The sequence below is a fragment of the Ursus americanus genome, chromosome 36 (assembly GCF_024610735.1).
Source record: "Ursus americanus isolate L20-20 chromosome 36, mUrsAme1.1.p, whole genome shotgun sequence".
Taxonomy (NCBI): Eukaryota; Metazoa; Chordata; class Mammalia; order Carnivora; family Ursidae; genus Ursus; species Ursus americanus.
Window position 1 is genome coordinate 26,369,224 of NC_142162.1, and position 17,266 is coordinate 26,386,489.

General features: G+C 37.6%; 1 protein-coding gene across 1 annotated transcript in view; it reads right to left on the bottom strand.

Annotated features, from left to right (window-relative positions):
* The window catches only part of UBR1 (ubiquitin protein ligase E3 component n-recognin 1), a 133,225-nt gene that overhangs the window by 16,772 nt on the left and 99,187 nt on the right, over positions 1–17,266 (bottom strand). Inside the window, exons 36-42 of the mRNA XM_045771719.2 lie at positions 14,058–14,113; positions 12,930–13,026; positions 12,071–12,138; positions 10,277–10,427; positions 3,631–3,718; positions 2,276–2,409; positions 298–406 (exon numbers count right to left, since the gene is read on the bottom strand). Of these exons, the coding sequence (XP_045627675.2) occupies positions 298–406; positions 2,276–2,409; positions 3,631–3,718; positions 10,277–10,427; positions 12,071–12,138; positions 12,930–13,026; positions 14,058–14,113 (703 nt within the window). The remainder of the gene's footprint in view (positions 1–297; positions 407–2,275; positions 2,410–3,630; positions 3,719–10,276; positions 10,428–12,070; positions 12,139–12,929; positions 13,027–14,057; positions 14,114–17,266) is intronic.

Below are 17,266 nucleotides of genomic sequence, written 5' to 3' on the forward strand. Positions count from 1 at the left end.
ACAACATGACTCCTGCCCTCCCGCTCAGCCTGCCTGACGATTTACAACTGGCAAGAAATGGCAGCTGGGAGAAGAGTAGTACAAGGAACGGTAATCACAGTGGGACAAGTGGAAAGTCCAGCTGCCTATGGCTGCTGGACTTATCTCTGATTCGTCGAGTGTGTGAATTAGGAATCCCTATATTTTTGCTACCCACTTTAATCAAGTCTAATCGATCTAAAAGCTTAGCAAATAATTTTAATTTAAAATTCCCAAACTGCATAATGACCCAACAATGACATTTTGCTCTCAAAGTACCTCTGGAGAAGGGGTCTCACAGTATCCCAATATTCCTGAAAAAGCAGGAACAAATTTGTGGGTAAAGATAGATAGCTACAGAGTGCACCATACTCTCCTTCTGCAGGATCTGCAAGAGAATAAAAATACATTTAATAAGCACATTATTCTTACCTGGTCAACCTGTGGATAGAATTTCTTCATTGTTTATGTTCATTTCTATACTCTATAAAACTGGGTGACAAATGAGCCACAGTGATCCTTTCAAAATGCAAATCTGATTCACTCTCCTGATGAGGTTTCTCCAATGCCACACCACCACAAGGTACAAAACACAAAGTCCTTATCATGGCGTAAAGGCCCTATATGATCTGCCCCTGGCTGCCTCTTGAACTTCATCTCCTACCACCCTCACCCTGTTCATTCTGCTTCAGCTACACTAATCTCTTCATTATTCTTTGATGATGTCAAGCAAAGCCTTTGCCTTTAGTGTTCCTTCTGCTTAGGAATACTCTTCCTTCAACTCTCTGTCCAGTTCAACCCCATCTTTATTTCAACATCTCTTTGCTCCAAGTGTCCTCAAAGAGAAGTCTTCTATGACTATCTACTAAAAGTATTACTCCAGCCCAGCACTCTATCCCCATGACCTGCTTTATTTTTCTTGGTAGCACTTATCACCACTTGACATTATAATATATACATTTATCTGTATACATTTAGTCTCCTCCCAATGAAAGACTTAATCTTATTCACTGTTGTATTACAGCACCGACTAGATAAATTTATACATGATTTTCTAAAAATGCAAACAACAGATCTGTACTGGCAACTACCTGGAAAGTAGCTCCCCATTTAGAGGCATACTATGGAGATAAGTGTGGGTTCAGTTCTAGACTGCCACAATAAAGCCAGTATTGCAGTGAAGCTAGTCAAGTGAATTTCTGGCTTCCCAGGGCTTATTAAAGTTGTTTCTACTAGACTGTAGTCTATTTAGTGTGCAATAGCAGTATGTCTAAAACAATAATGTACTGACCTTAATTAAAAAATATTGCTAAAAAATACTAACCATCATCTGAGCTTTCAGCAAGTCATACTCAATCACCACAGATCACCCTACCAAATAAAATAACGAAAAAATTTGAAATATTGCAAGGATAATAAAAATGTGACACAGACATGAAGTGAGCAAATGCTCTTACAAAAATGGTGCTGACAGACTTGCCTGCCACAAGCCTCCAATCTGTAAAACCAGGGTACCTGCGAAGCACGATAAAGTGACGCACAATAAAACAAGCTGCGCCTGTATACAGAATCAGAACGGGCCCAGATCACAAGCCCTACGGAACTGAGTTCAAGAAGCTGACCGCCAGTGAAGCTGACCTGTTCAGCTGAATCGCAAAGGACAAAAGCAACACTGAACAATTTTGGTGACACTTTCAAAGTCATACAAACGTTCTGATTTTTACCCATACAAAGCCACAAGGAAGCCTGTCGACTTTGATCTAGATTTAAGGCAAGTAAAGAAGAAAGGAAATGATTGTTACTCAGATACACGTGTCCTTGGTTTGTCTCAACAGGCCTCTCCTAGCAGCACTGTAGTTCTTTTAATGGTTTTAATGTTAAAAATTCAACTAACAGAGTATACAATAAAGTTTTCCTCCTACTTAGCCAAAACGTTCTCTTCCCTAAAGGTAACCAATGTTTCTAATTTTCTGCATATCCTTTCAGTTATATTCTGTGTGCAGACATTTTATAAGCTCAAGTACCTGAACTATACACAGATAGGAGCCATGAGTAGGTTTTGCATATTATGAGGCTAATCTCATTTTTGATCTCACCTTTAACCTACACCATGGCAGGGGCACATATGCTGGGAGTGAACGCTGATGAAAGAGATATAGAGAATTGATTTTGCCTGTCCCCACCTTATATTTTTGAGGTTGAAGATAAGGAAAAAAATCCCTTATTTGCTACTCTGGGATTTTATTTTCCTACTTACTGGTTAGCAGTTCTTCAGGTGGAGTTACTCCAAGTAAATAGTGGAAAAACAATGCAGCACAGCGAAGGTAAGGGGTGATGCCATTCTTCAATGAGACCCACAAATACCAGCCAGGAACACCACACCCAATGCAGCTAAGAGTCAAGAATTCCAGAACAGAATACTGATCAGACTAAAAGTCTAGACACATTCCCTTTTAAAAACATAGCTAAATCTTTAAATATTTTTTATCCATTTAATACAAAATATTTAACTGGCAGTAGCTTCCGTCTTTAAATCTTCTAAAAGTTTCCTAAAGAAAACCACAGATTTTGCATCTTTTACCATTCAGATTTTTATTTTTTTATTTTTTATTTTTTGATCTCTTTTTTAAAAAATTTTTTACCATGTAGATTTTTAAAGTAAATAACTATTATCTTCATTTTCCTAACCCTTATGATGAAAGGAACCAGATACATTTATCAATAACAAAAGAAGTTAGCTAAAAAAATTAATACTTTGATTTCTGTATTCAAATTGGTGATTCATAGGACAATGAAACAATTCTATATGATACTTAACAATACTACCACACAAAGAGTGAACCCTAATGTAAACTACAGACTTTAGTTAATAACAATGTATTGATACTACTTTATCATCTTTAACAAATCTACTAATGCAAGATGTTAATCACAGGAGAAATCGGTGAGGGGAGGGAGTAAATGGGAACGGTTTGTACTTTCTGTTCAATTTTTCTGTAAACCTAAAACAGCTCTAAAAAATGAAGTCTAGTAACACACACACGCACACACACACACTTTCTCTCTCTCTCTCTCTTTTCTCACACCCCCCACCTTCAGTGCCTAAACTAAAAAACAAAATGAAACAGAAAACCCAACTAAAAATTGATGAAGAAGGTGAAAACAGAGGAGAGAGTTTGGTAGTAGGTGGAGCTCAGTGGGGCACTCCTATTATACTTTTGGTTTTAGCCTCTGCACTGCCAACGTATTTCACATGTTAGAGAACAGTCTTAAAAAATCTCTAGTTCGTTAAGTGCATCAACTGTATAGATTGCTTTAAAAGGATGACCTATTTTCTATTTTCTACATTTAAATTCGAAATGATGCCACTTGTTAAAATTCTATCATTTTTTTGCCTATGTTCCCAGAACAATTTACAAGAGTAAAGATGTATCCAAACTTGTTTCAGTCTCAGAAACAAACAAATGGGTAGCTGTTATTTCAAAAGCCCTTAACTGATTTTTAAAAACTGGAATTAAAATGGTTCAAAATTATTCCACCAAACAGCTGAACTAAGAGGTGGAATTATTAAATCAATACTCACATAGGGTGGACTAATGGACTGCTACTCACCCATTTGTATATTGAGAAATTTCTGCCAAGAAAGAAGATGCAGAACGAGCCTCTTCACTCTCTTCTTGAACCTGAGCAAGGGGAAGGTCTGAAAAAGAAATTCTGAAAGATAAATCTATGAATTTGCTATTCAATTCATAAATTACACTTCAATTTCATGGTTCTAGGATAATAAACAATGTCAAATCAACTGAGGTTCTTTTCCTTGTTCTCAATCTAAATACCTGATTTTAAATATTAAAACTGTTGGGTAAACTTTATCAGTGTGTTAGGTAAAGAAATAAATACGGCAGAATCACATGGATATTTAATAAATATTTTTCTCAGGGTGCCTGGGTGGCGCAGTCGGTCAAGTGTCCAAATCTTGGTTTTGGCTCAGGTCATGATCTTAAGGGTCATGAGATCGAGCGCCACATCAGGCTCCGTGCTCAGCAGGGAGTCTGCTTGAGATTCTCTCTCTCCTCACAAATCAATCAATCAATCAATCAATCTTTTAAAAATAAATAAATATTTATCTCATTGTAATATGACCAGATAAAGAAATTAGTGGTCATCCGCTCTGAGTTCCTAGGAGTCTTAGCTAACAGGCAGAAATTCAGCCTCGAGGAAGGAAGTAGGTTGCTGTCCTGCCTTTATGCTCAAGCAATGAAACACATTAAAAAGAACCCTGTAAGGTAATTTTCCTTCATTAATCTATCCTTAAGGAGAACCATCCTAACCCTTTCCAGCAATAGCTACCTCACCCAACTTAGGTTAAAACTCTGGGTAAGCCACTTAAGTTCTCTGAACTTCAGTTTTATTATATTAAAATGGGGATAAAAATGCCAACCTTGTAGTTCAACATGACAGATGGTTACAGCCCATTTGAACAGTGCTCTCGTTTTAAAAATGCTTTTAAAAAATATACATTAACTCATCTGAAAGACAACAATTAAAATTACCCCGAGTCTCTTACTTTGGTTGGATATTTTATTTTATTTTTATTATTTTTTTAATTTAATAAGATTTTTAATTATATTATGTTAGTCACCATACAGTACATCCCTAGTTTTTTTTTTTTTTAAAGATTTTATTTATTTATTTGACAGAGATAGAGACAGCCAGCGAGAGAGGGAACACAAGCAGGGGGAGTGGGAGAGGAAGAAGCAGGCTCATAGTGGAGGAGCCTGACGTGGGGATCGATCCCAGAACACTGGGATCACGCCCTGAGCCGAAGGCAGACGCTTAACCGCTGTGCCACCCAGGCGCCCCTATCCCTAGTTTTTGATGTAAAATTCCATGATTCATTACTTGTGTATAACACCCAGTGCACCATGCAATATGTGCCCTTCTTAATACCCATCACCAGCCTATCCCATTTCCCCCCCTCCTCCCCTCTGAAGCCCTCAGTTTGTTTCCCAGAGTCCATAGTCTCTCATGGTTCATTCCCCCTTCTGTTTACCCCCCCTTTCTTTTTCCCTTTCTTCTCCTACTCATCTTCCTACTTCTTATGTACCATAAATGAGTGAAACCATATGATAATTGTCTTTCTCTGCTTGACTGATTTCGCTTAGCATTATCTCCTCCAGTCCCGTCCATGTTGGATATTGCTAGTTTTTCTTCTTTCCAATTAGCATGTCTTCAGGAAATGCACACTTTTTAAACTTATTTTTTATTTTTTTAAAGGATATAAATGGGTAGTTTATTTTTTTTTAAGATCTTATTTATATATTTGACAGAGAGAGAGAGAGACAGACAGAGAGCACAAGCACGGGGAGAAGCAGAGGCAGAGGGAGAAGCAGGCTCTCCGCCGAGCAGGGAACCGGACTCAGGGCTTGATTCCAGGACCCTGGGATCATGACCTGAGCCAAAGGCAGATGCTTAACTGACTGAGCCACCCAGGCATCCAGGAAATACACACTTTTTTAAATAGAGGAAAATATATTATCATATTGATATTTCCAATTTAAATATAAGAGTTCAATATTTGTACATGATTGTTTGAGGTAAATTTTATATGAAATGAAACATACAAATATTAAAAGTACCATTTAATGGGTTTTGACAAATGCAAATACCCATGTAACAAGATATTTTAAAATTAATAAACTATTTTTTAAAGCAGTTTTAGGTTCATTACAAAACTGAATGGAAAGCACAGAGTTCCCATATACTTGCTTTCCCCACACATCCATCATCATCCCTGATTACCGACATCCAGCACCAGAGTGGTACATCTGTTACAATCAATGAACCTATACTGACACATCATTACCACCCAAGGTCCACAGTTACCATTAGGGTTCATTCCCGGTGGTGTACATTCTATAGGTTTTCACAAATGTATAACATGTATCCACTGTTATAGCATCATACAGAGCAGTTTCACTGCCCTAAAAATCCTCTGTGCTCCGCCTTTTCATCCATCTCTCTCCCCTAACTTCTGGCAATCATGGGTGTTTTTACCGTCTCCAAAGCTTTGCCTTTTCCAGAATGTCATATACAGCTGACCCTTGAACAACACCAGGGGCTAAGGGTGCTGACCCCTGGCACAGTCAAAAATCTACCCATACCTGTAGCTTTTGATGCTCTAAAAACCTTACAACAGCCTGTTGACTGGAAACCTTACTGATAACATATCTAATCAACTAACACATATTTTGTAATTGTATTTTATATATATATGCTACATGTTATAGTCTTACAATAAAGTAAGCTAGAGAAAAGAAAATTTATTAAGAAAATCATAAGAGAAAATACATTTATAGTACTATACCGCATTTATTGGGAAAAAAAAACCCATATAAGTAGACCCTCTCAGTTCAAACTGGTGTTGTTCAAAGGTCAATTGTAGTTGGATTCATACAGTATGTAGCCTTTTCAGATCTGCTTCTTTCGTGAAGTGATACACATTTAGCTTCCTCCATGCCTCTTCATTGTTTGAATGCTTGCTCCTTTTTGGCTCAAGAATATTCCATTGTCTGGATGTACCACAGTTTATTTACTCATTCACCCATTGAAAAACATGTGGTTGCTTCCAAATTTTGGAAATTATAAAGCTGCTATAAACATCTGTGTGTAGGTTTCCGTATGGACACAGGTTTTCAGCTCATTTGGGCAGACACCAAGGAGAATGACTGCTGCATCATATGGTAGGAGTATGCTGAGCTTTGTAAGAAAGTGCCAAACGGTATCTCAAAATGGCATGGAATTCCTTCCTTTCGGCAACGAATGAGAATTCCTGTTGCTCTACATCCTCACCAGTACTCAGTGTTGTCAGTGTTTTGGATTTTAACTATTCTATTGGATTCGTAGTGATATTTTACTGTTCTAATTTGCAATTCCCTAATGACTTATGATACTGAACATCTTTTCATCATATGCTTACTTGCCATCTGTAGACCTTTGACATCTGTGAGGTGTCTTGTGCTTATTTTTAATCAGGTTGTTCATTTTCTTATTGTTGAACTGTTAATAGTTGTCTGTTATTTTATCAATCAGACATGTCTTTTGTATATTTTCTCTTAGTTTGTGGCTTGTCTTTTCATTCTCAACATTGTCTTTTGCAGAGCAGAAGTTTTTTATTGTAATAAAGTCCAACTTACCAATTATTTCTTTAATGGAGTGTACCTTTGGCGTTGTATATAAAAAGCCACTGCATAACCAGGGTTATCTAGGTTTTCTCCTACACGATCTTCTAATAGTTTTATAGTTTTGTGTTTTACACTTAGGCCTATCAACCATTTTTTTTTAATGAGCCATTTTTAGTTAACTTCTATAAAGCTTGTAAGGTCTGTGTCTCTGTCTTATATGTGGGTGTCCAGTTGTTACAGCAACATTTGTTGAAAATCAGGCTATCTTGGCTCCATTTGTCTTTGCTCCTTCACCAAAGATCAGTTAACTGTATTTATGTGTATAGATTTTTTGGGCTCTCTATTCTGGCCCACTAATCTACTGGTCTGTTTTTTCATTGTCTTGATTCCTGTAGCTTTATAGTAAGTCTTGAAGTCACATAATATCAGTCCTCTGACTTTGTTCTTCCCTTTCAGTACTGAGTTGGCTATTCTGGATCTTTCTCCTTTTCATATAAACCTTTTTTTTTTTTTAATTTTATTTATTAGAGAGAGAGAGAACACAAGCAGGGGGAGCAGCAGGCAGGAGAAGCAGACTCCCTGCTGAGGAAGGAGGCCGATGTGGGACTCGAACCCAGGACACAGGGATCATGACCTGAGCCAAAGGCAGATGCTTAACTGACTGAGCCACCCAGACATCTCTCATATAAACTTTACGATCGGTTTGTTGATATCCACATAATAACTTGCTGGAATTTTGATTGGGAAATTATTGAGTTTTTACTTAACTTTTCTGAATTTATTCTTTTTTAAAAGTTTTCACTTTTAATTCCAATATAGTTAACATATAGTGTTATATTAATTCCAGGTGTACAATACAGTGATTCAACAATTCTATACATCATTACTCAGTGCTTCTTTTAAATGTACTTTTAATCCCCTTCATTTATTTCACCCATTCCCACATCCACCTCCCCTCTGATATGCTCTTTTATTTAATTTTTTTTTAAAAAGATTGTATTTATTTATTTGGGGGGGGAGAGAGAGAGAGAGAGAGAGAGAGCTAACAGAGGGAGGGGCAGGGAGCCCACTGAACAGGGAGCCTGATGCGGGGCTCGATCCCAGAACCCTGGGATCATGACCTGAGCCGAAAGCAGATGCTTAACTGATTGAGCCACCCAGGTACCCCTTTATCTTATTTTATATTTTAAGTTTTATTATTTAAGTAATCTCTATACCCAAAGTGGGGCTCGAACTCATAACCCCAAGATCAAGAGTCGCATGGTCTTACCACTGAGTCAGCCAGGTGCCCTGATATGCTTTATTTTAAATGAGTTCCCTCAGCTAATTTTTTTTCATCAAGAACATTTTTTACTTGAAGCATTACTTTAGAATGCACAGTTCTGAATTTATTCTTATGTCTCCTCCTTCCTATACTGAAAATCTTGGGTCCCAATAACATTAACCCAAACACTTGGTTTATCCTAAAAAGTACCTAAAATAATTTCAAAATAACAATACTAGTACCGCCAATACCATTTGTGCCACTAATATGAATTCAGTTTAGTGATTTTTTTTTTTGTTAGTGCTTTTATTGTCAGAATATATCCTATTAGGGAAGGACAGTTGAAATACTGTGTTTTAGGGGTGCCTGGGTGGCTCAGTTGGTTAAGCGTCTGCCTTCAGCTCAGGTCATGATCCTGGGGTACTGGGATTGAGCCCATGTAGGGCTCCCCGCTCAGTGGGCAATCTGCTTGTCCCTCTACCTCTGCCCCTTCCCACACTCATGCACTCTCTCGCTCAAATAGATCAAATCTTAAAAAAAAAAAAAAAAACCACATTAAAAAGACATTCGCAGGAGTCTTTGCTCAAATCCCTGACTCTCTACCTTACCTAGGGGCAACTCTTATACTTCTATTGTTTCATTTATAAAAAATATAAGCAAATATGAATATATCTGCACACATATACCTAAAATACCTTACACAAATATATTATACTACAACTACTGTTCTGTACACTTTTTTCACTTAATAAGTATCTCCTAGAGATTACTTCTTCAGTAGATCTTGCTCATTTCTTTGTACAGCTGCAGAGCATTCCATCATATGCATATATCACAGGATATTCAACCAATCTCTGGGGGCTTTGTTTTTCCAAATAATACCACAATGAATAATCATGTGCATATATCCTTTCAGATTTTTGCCAGTATAGCTTTGGGATAGATTCTTAGAAGTGTCTGGGAGGTCAAAGGATAAATGCATATTTAGTTTTGTTAGACATTGTTCTAAAGTCACTTTATCTGTTTTCTGAATTACCCAACTATTCAAGAGCCCTTCCTGATCACTGATACCCAGGAACCAGACTTTGCTTTCAATTAAGGTTAGAGTCTAAGAGAATAACTACATCATAATTCCATGATGTATTATTATTCAGAAATCTCTAAGTGAATATTTGTTCAAAAAACATATAATGAATACTTACTAGGTATAACAAAAGTTGTTAGATACTTTAACTTTATGAGAAAATATTTTAAAATTTGAATGTTCCCTATTCAAGAAACTTGCAGTGGGGAAAGAGTAGAGAGAAAGAAGAACCAGGGAAAGAAGAACATTATAGAACTATAAAACAAGATACTATGGAACAAATGCTATAAAACAAAGAATTACCATTCTAGCTGGAGGAATCCAGAACGGTTTCATAAACAGGCTTATCAAAAGACTGAAAGTATTTAGGTAGGGACAAATGTTGAAGAGACTAATTCCCAACCCCGAAATTAGGAAATTTGAAAAAGGATATAGCAGGTCTAAATGATTCCCCTTATATCTGGAGAAGCCACAAGTTAGAGAATCAAGTGGTTTAGCTAATTATCCCTTTCGCAGCTCTTCTAACTTTTTATTTAAATAGCATCCATAGCATCCATAAAGAAACAAATGATCATTCAACAAGAGATATAACACAGAACTTAAAAATATAGATATACATATATATATATACACATACATATATATGATTAATCAAAAGCATAATTAATTTTACCAATAAACCATGGGCAAATATTATTTACAGTTAACAATTGATGGGAGGTTTACCTATGTCTATGGTAAGAAGGATCTGAAGCATGTGTGCCATGGTGATCAAATGGAAGAGATAAAGGTGGTTATAGGAAGAACTAACTGATGAAGGCTGCAGATCAACAGTGTCATCCCAATACAAGGATGGGAATGCCAACACAGCACCAACCTACGAGAGAAAATGGACATCAACGCAGGTGAACAAAGATCAGTATGAGCTAATCTCATAACCAAATGTTTCAGATATTGCAGTGTGTGTGTGTGTTTTTATAGCCACCATTATTTTTTCCTATTATTCAACAGAATATCTTAGAATATAGTGTATCATAAATGGAGAACAAAAGTCATCACCAAACAGGTTATCCCTTTGCTGAAACTTCTTGCTCTAGGTAGTGGTCTCAATCATGTCTGTGGCTCAGAAGATTCAACATTATAGTAACTTGGGGAGCTCTTATGTTTAACACTGACTCACAGGCCAGTCCAATCAAATCAGAATCTCAGAGTATAGGGCCAAGTTACTGGCTTTCTTTTCAAAGTTTCCCCATAAGATTCCAAAAGAAAGGAGTGAAACCACTGGGCAAAGTCCTGGACAATGAGGGGTGGAGAATACTGGCTAACCCATATCCACAAACTCCATGTTCCCAACCTCACCAATGATCTCTCCAGAGAACTCATTTTGAAGGGAACAGAGTCACTGCAGGGATGGAAAACCTTTCTCTGCAAGAAACTCATAGAACTGGGGCACCTGGGTGGCTCAGATGGTTAAGCGTCTGCATTCAGCTCAGGTCATGATCCCAGAATCCTGGGATCGAGCCCAGTGTTGGGCTCCTAGCTCACTGAGGAGTCTGCTTCTCCCTCTCCCTCTGCCTATGTTCTGTCTTTCTCTCTCTCTCAAATGAAGAAATAAAAAATCTTAAAAAAAAAAAAAAGAAAGAAAGAAACTCACAAAACAGTTGCCACCTATCCACAGGTGTTTGGGGTAAGCCTAGATGTGTCAATGGTCTGGTCCCTAACACCAAATAATCAATATTTTAAGATAGTTCACACTGTCATTTATAATGTAATGCTTATAATATACTGTAAACAAGAAAAAGTCAGAGGAGGAAAGCACAATATTTATTTAGAAAAAGTCTGCTTGAACAGACCAACTAAATATAACTAACTAGGATGATACCTGTTACAAAATAAAGAGTAAATGTGCTTTTGTTTTTAAAGTGATTATTTTTAAGATTATTTATTTATTTTTTTTAAAGATTTTATTTATTTATTTGACAGAGAGAGAGGCAGCCAGCGAGAGAAGGGACACAAGCAGGGGGAGTGGGAGAGGAAGACGCAGGGCCCCGGCAGAGGAGCCTGATGTGGGATTCGATCCCAGGACTCCGGGATCACGCCCTGGGCCGAAGGCAGATGCTTAATGACTAAGCCACCCAGGCGCCCCTATTTATTTATTTTTGCGAGAGAGGGAGAGGGAGGGAGAGAGAGAGAGAGAACAAGCAGGGGGAGAGGGAAAGGGAGAAGCAGGCTCCCCGCTGAGCAAGAAGCCCAGTGTGGGACTTGATCCCAGGACTTTGGGATCATGACCTGAGCTGAAGGCAGGCGCTTAACTGACTGAGCCACCCAGGCACCCTTAAAGTGATTTTGATGGTCTCAGTCAAATCTGTATCTATTTGTAAACAGAATGGACAAGAGACTAAATTTTATAGTTTGAACACCAATAATTTATAATCTTGAACAAAGAACATGAATTTGAATGAGGAAAATACATGAAATTATAAACTTGAAAGACTTAAAAAAATTTTGTTGAACACTTACCAAAACATGAAAGAGATCTATAGATAGGAGGCAAGGTGTATCTTCTGATTTTAGGTTAGGAAGAATAACTACAAAAAAACAAAACAAAACAGTGTATTTCATTCAGTAAGATAGCAATGTAGTTAAATATAATTCAAAACACCTAAAACAAAAATATAACAGGGTTATACAATACAGAAACTGTAAACTGGCACATCACACCTTTAAGATATGGGAACCACAATTAAAGATAAGTTAAACTGACAAAAACTTCCTAGAAAGCCTTGTATATAATTTAAGAGTTGAAAGATAAGATCCAGGAGGAAAAAAGGTAAATAGCATAACGGAAACAGAGATTATTCAATAAATACACGCTCAATGATGAAGAAGAGTTACTTTTACACAATGTTCCTTCATACCTTTTCCCTAACTATCCATTTCCAAATGTCACGTGATACATAAAATATGTGAACAATTTGGAGTGGGTAGCAGAGAGAGCATGCAGAGCAGTGCAAGTGAAATGAGGATGAAGAATATCTCCCTGATCCAGCAAAATTAAACCTATTTTTAAATGATCTATCCCTGTCATTGATCTCTTTTCTAACCAGATTAGGATACAAACGTGGATGTTGGTTCAATAAAGCCCCTAGGTGGGTATAAGGGATATAAGTTAAAAACATTTGGAAAACAACCTGAGTTTTAAAATAAGATTGCAGGTATTAGAGGGGCATCCACGTCTTCTGTTTTTTCTTTTGTAAAGCTGCTAGAGTGAGTGTTCAAAATTAGTACAGTGTGTTGTTTCCTAATGAAATACACTGCCAGAAATGCAATGGAAAAGGACATGTAAGTAATAATATAATAATAATTCAGAGGAGACTACCTGATAGGAGACGAATCAGATGTTTCTGTATCAGGACCTGAGGACAGGTAATCTTCTGTGCAATGGCAAACTGCATTAACGCTTTCAGACCATTATGCTAGATTGTAAGAGAGGGAAAGATAAGAAGATAAGGGAAGATGATAGGCTGAAGTCACTCACTGTAGAACTCAATCCCAGGCTGCAAGAATTAGCTGCAGACTTATGTACTTCACATTCTTGGAAATAAATTACAATAATTTTAGTACTTACAGAAAGTTTTATGAACTCATCAAATTTTTAACAGATTTTCCCATGACAAAGAGGTATTAAAGCTATTAATTATTTCAATTCTCATTTAAGTACTCATTTCCCCCAGTTTCTTAAATGTCTGGACTAATTTACTCTGCTGAGGCCTGGGCAAAAAAAATATATGTATAGAAATTCTAAAATGATGGCAAAAAACCCCAAAAAGTTCCACTGAATACAGGAAACAGATCTTGGGCTTCCTAACCAGAAGGTCAGGAACTGTAGGGAAGCACATTGTGGACTACAAGCCCCCTGTGTCAGCTGTCAGGAAAGTAAGAGAGAAATGGCGAGGAGGAGGGTGGTCTAGGGAATCCTTTGTTGCCCACTCTGTTTTCGTGGGGCTATTTGTTGAGCACTATTTTCCAGGTTCCCTACAATATGGGGCTTAGGCCTGGAGATAGGAATATAGTCCTGTAGTGCCAAGATCTGCCCATCAAGGAGCCATGCTTAATTTTATTCTTTAATTTACTATGATGATCCATTTATAGTTAAGCCAGCACTAATACTTAATGTTACATGATGGGGCAGAATTAGTGAGAAAGGAAAATGTAGGAGACACTGGGTTTCTGACCTGGCAATAAACAGAGTAGGGGGGAAAAAAGTAACTAAGTATCACCTGAAACCTATGAATTACATTTAACCACCAAGATTGAGTGAGCTCTCTAAAGGGCACAATGTTGGCCATTTAGTCTCCCGTGAGACTGAAGTAGCTTTAAAAAAAAAAAATAGAATTTTGCTAATTTTTATAGAAAAAGGAGTGAATTTAAAAAATGTAAATTTTTTTTAGACTATACCAAAAAAAGCCTACCATGAGTTACACATACCCTGCTGGAATATACACACCTGTCTATTTTGAAGTGCTCCAAACAGAGGTTTTCCTTCATCTCCCAAGAGGTTTTCTCAAAGAGTAAGAAAAACACAAATAATAAATCCTGAATACTGCTACAATTGTATACTTGGTTTCTATCAGATGTTCTTTAACTGATTATATTTTTGACCAGATGACTTGTACTTTTCCCCTTCAAAGTTTCACATTTAAGTCTATGCCAAAATTTCCGAATTTTTCAGTGAGAAAATATTATGAGTAAATGTAGATCACTTACAAATTGTTACTATAAATAATAAAGCCCCTGCAGCTATCTATAGAGAATACTTGGGAAAAACAAAACATCCTGGTTCATTTTTTGTCCTTTTAACATTGCTTCATGCCAACAATTTTTAAACAAATCATTTTTATGTATAATCACAACCTATTTTGTTTTAAAATACATAAGACAGATGCAAGTAACTATTGCTCTTATAGGTACTATTTTTTTAACAAATTTATATATTTTATTGTATAAAAGTTATATCTCATTTTTTTATTATGTTATGTTAGTCACCATACAGTACATCATTAGTTTTTGATGCAGTGTTACATGCTTCATTGTTTGCATATAACATCCAGTGTTCCGTTGGGCAATACGTGCCCTCCTTAATACCCATCACTGGGCTAACCCATCCCCCTGACCCCTCCCCTCTGAAACCCTCAGTTTGTTTCCTGGAGTCCATAGTCTCTCATGGTTTGTCTCCCCCTCTAATTTCACCCCCTTCATTTTTCCCTTCCTTCTCCTAATGTCCTCCATGCTATTCCTTATCTTCCACATATAAGTGAAACCATATGGTAATTGTCTTTCTCTGCTTGACTTATTCCACTTAGCATAATCCCCTCCAGTTCCATCCATGTCAATGTAAATGGTGGGTATTCATCCTTTCTGATGGCTGAGTAATATTCCATTGTATATATGGACCATATATCTTCTTTATTCATTCATCTGTTGAAGGGCATCTCGGCTCCTTCTACAGTTTGGCTACTATGGACATTGCTGCTATGAACATTGGGGTGCAAGTGTCCCTTCTTTTCACTACATCTGTATCTTTGGGGCAAATACCCAGTAGCACAATTGCTGAGTCATAGGGTAGCTCTATTTTTAACTTTTTGAGGAATCTCCGTACTGTTTTCCAAACAACAAATGTTGGAGAGAATGTGGAGAAAGGGGAACCCTCTGGGGCGCCTGGGTGACTCAGTCATTAAGCGTCTGCCTTCGGCTCAGGTCATGATCCTGAGGTCCTGGAATTGAGCCCTGCTTTGGGCTCCCTGCTCCGCTGGGAGCCTGCTTCTTCCTCTCCCACTCCCCCTGCCTGTGTTCCCTCTCTTGCTGGCTGTCTCTGTCAAATAAATAAATAAAATCTTAAAAAAAAAAAAAGAAAGGGGAACCCTCTTACACTGTTGGTGGGAATGCAAGTTGGCACAGCCACTTTGGAAAACAGTACGGAGGTTCCTCTTACAGGTACTATTAAAAAAGAATTACATTTATAGGAAAAAAAACAAAACTGAAAATACAAAAAAATCCCATGGATTCATACACATTTCACCTTGCTGGCTAGGGCATCTATTGCTATATTACTTGTATTTTCATTGATCTCTGGCAGCAGATACATCTATGAGTAAGGAAGGCTTATTTCCTATTTTCTTTTTCCAACTTTGAATAGACAATAATAAAAGACGTTATATATTGATTTCTTTTTTTTTTTAAAGATTTTATTTATTTATTTGACAGAGAGAGAGACAGCCAGCGAGAGAGGGAACACAAGCAGGGGGAGTGGGAGAGGAAGAAGCAGGCTCATAGCGGAGGAGCCTGATGTGGGGCTCGATCCCAGAACACTGGGATCACGCCCTGAGCCGAAGGCAGACGCTTAACGACTGCGCCACCCAGGCGCCCCAATATATATTGATTTCTTAACGGTAGTTCCTAACTATGCCAATACATCCTGTATATGTGTCTCCACACCCACAGGGAATGAGATAAGTTAGCTGCTTACGCACCAGGAATAAAGTACAGCACCATGACCCCTGGACGGAAAAAGCACTGTGAAAACAGTGTAACACAATAGTGGTCAAATAAAATCCAATTACTAGGTTACAGAACCACACAAAAAAATTCAGTCCTATTCTCCAGTGAACTTCTCATCACTTTTATGACAGAAGCTGTGAACTTTTAAAATGTAACTGTCTAAATATAAACTCCTGATTCCTAATGCTTGTCTTGCCAAAGACAGTAGAGTGTAAAATGCCTTCATCGAAAGTCTCGAGATACTTAATAGATCATGACTCTGAAAGAATGCTTTGTATTTCTTATCAATTTGTTAAGATTCTATTCTATTTAAATCTCACTCTTCCAGGGTGCCTGGATGGCTCAGTGGTTAAGTGGCTCCCTGCTCAGCGGGGAGTCTGCTTCTCCCTCTCCCTCTGCTTCTCCTCCCTGCTTGTACACTCCCTCTCAAATAAATAAATAAATAAATAATCTTAAAAAAATCTCATTCTTCCTATTTCTCATTTTATTTAATCATAGTAAATATAAACCTGTGTCTTATCTTTTACCCATGATTTAAGTCTGACAGGTTTGGATGTAACTCTTAAAATCTGTTTAGGAGGCTGAAGCTGGTATGCAGGAAAGTTTTGTAAAGAAGTGGCTTCCCGCTATGTAATTCAAATCATGAAATAGTGTCTTGCTACAAAAATATATGTAAATGAAGAAAAAGTGGTAGACTGGGACGCCTGGGTGGCTCAGTCGGTTAAGCATCCGCCTTTGGCTCAGGTCATGATCCCAGAGTCTTGGGACTGAGTCCCGAATCGGGCTCTCTGCTCAGCGGAGAGCCAGCTTCTCCCTCTGCCTGCCGCTCCCCCTGCTTGTACTCTCTCTCTTTGACAAATAACTAAATAAAATCTAGAAAGAAAGAAAGAAAGAAAGAAAGAAAGAAAGAAAGAAAGAAAGAAAGAAAGAAAGAAAGAAAGAAAGAAAAAGAAAAAGAAAGGAAAAGGAGGGAGAGAGGGAAGGAAGGAAGGAAGGAAGGAAGGAAGGAAGGAAGGAAGGAAGGAAAGAAGGAAGGAAGGAAAGAAGGAAGGGAGGGAGGGAGGGAGGGTGGTAGACTCCATTAAAAACAACTGCCAAAATCTATATTGGAAAGGGAAATTGAAACTGTCTTGGATAAAGAGGACATAAAAGAATTAC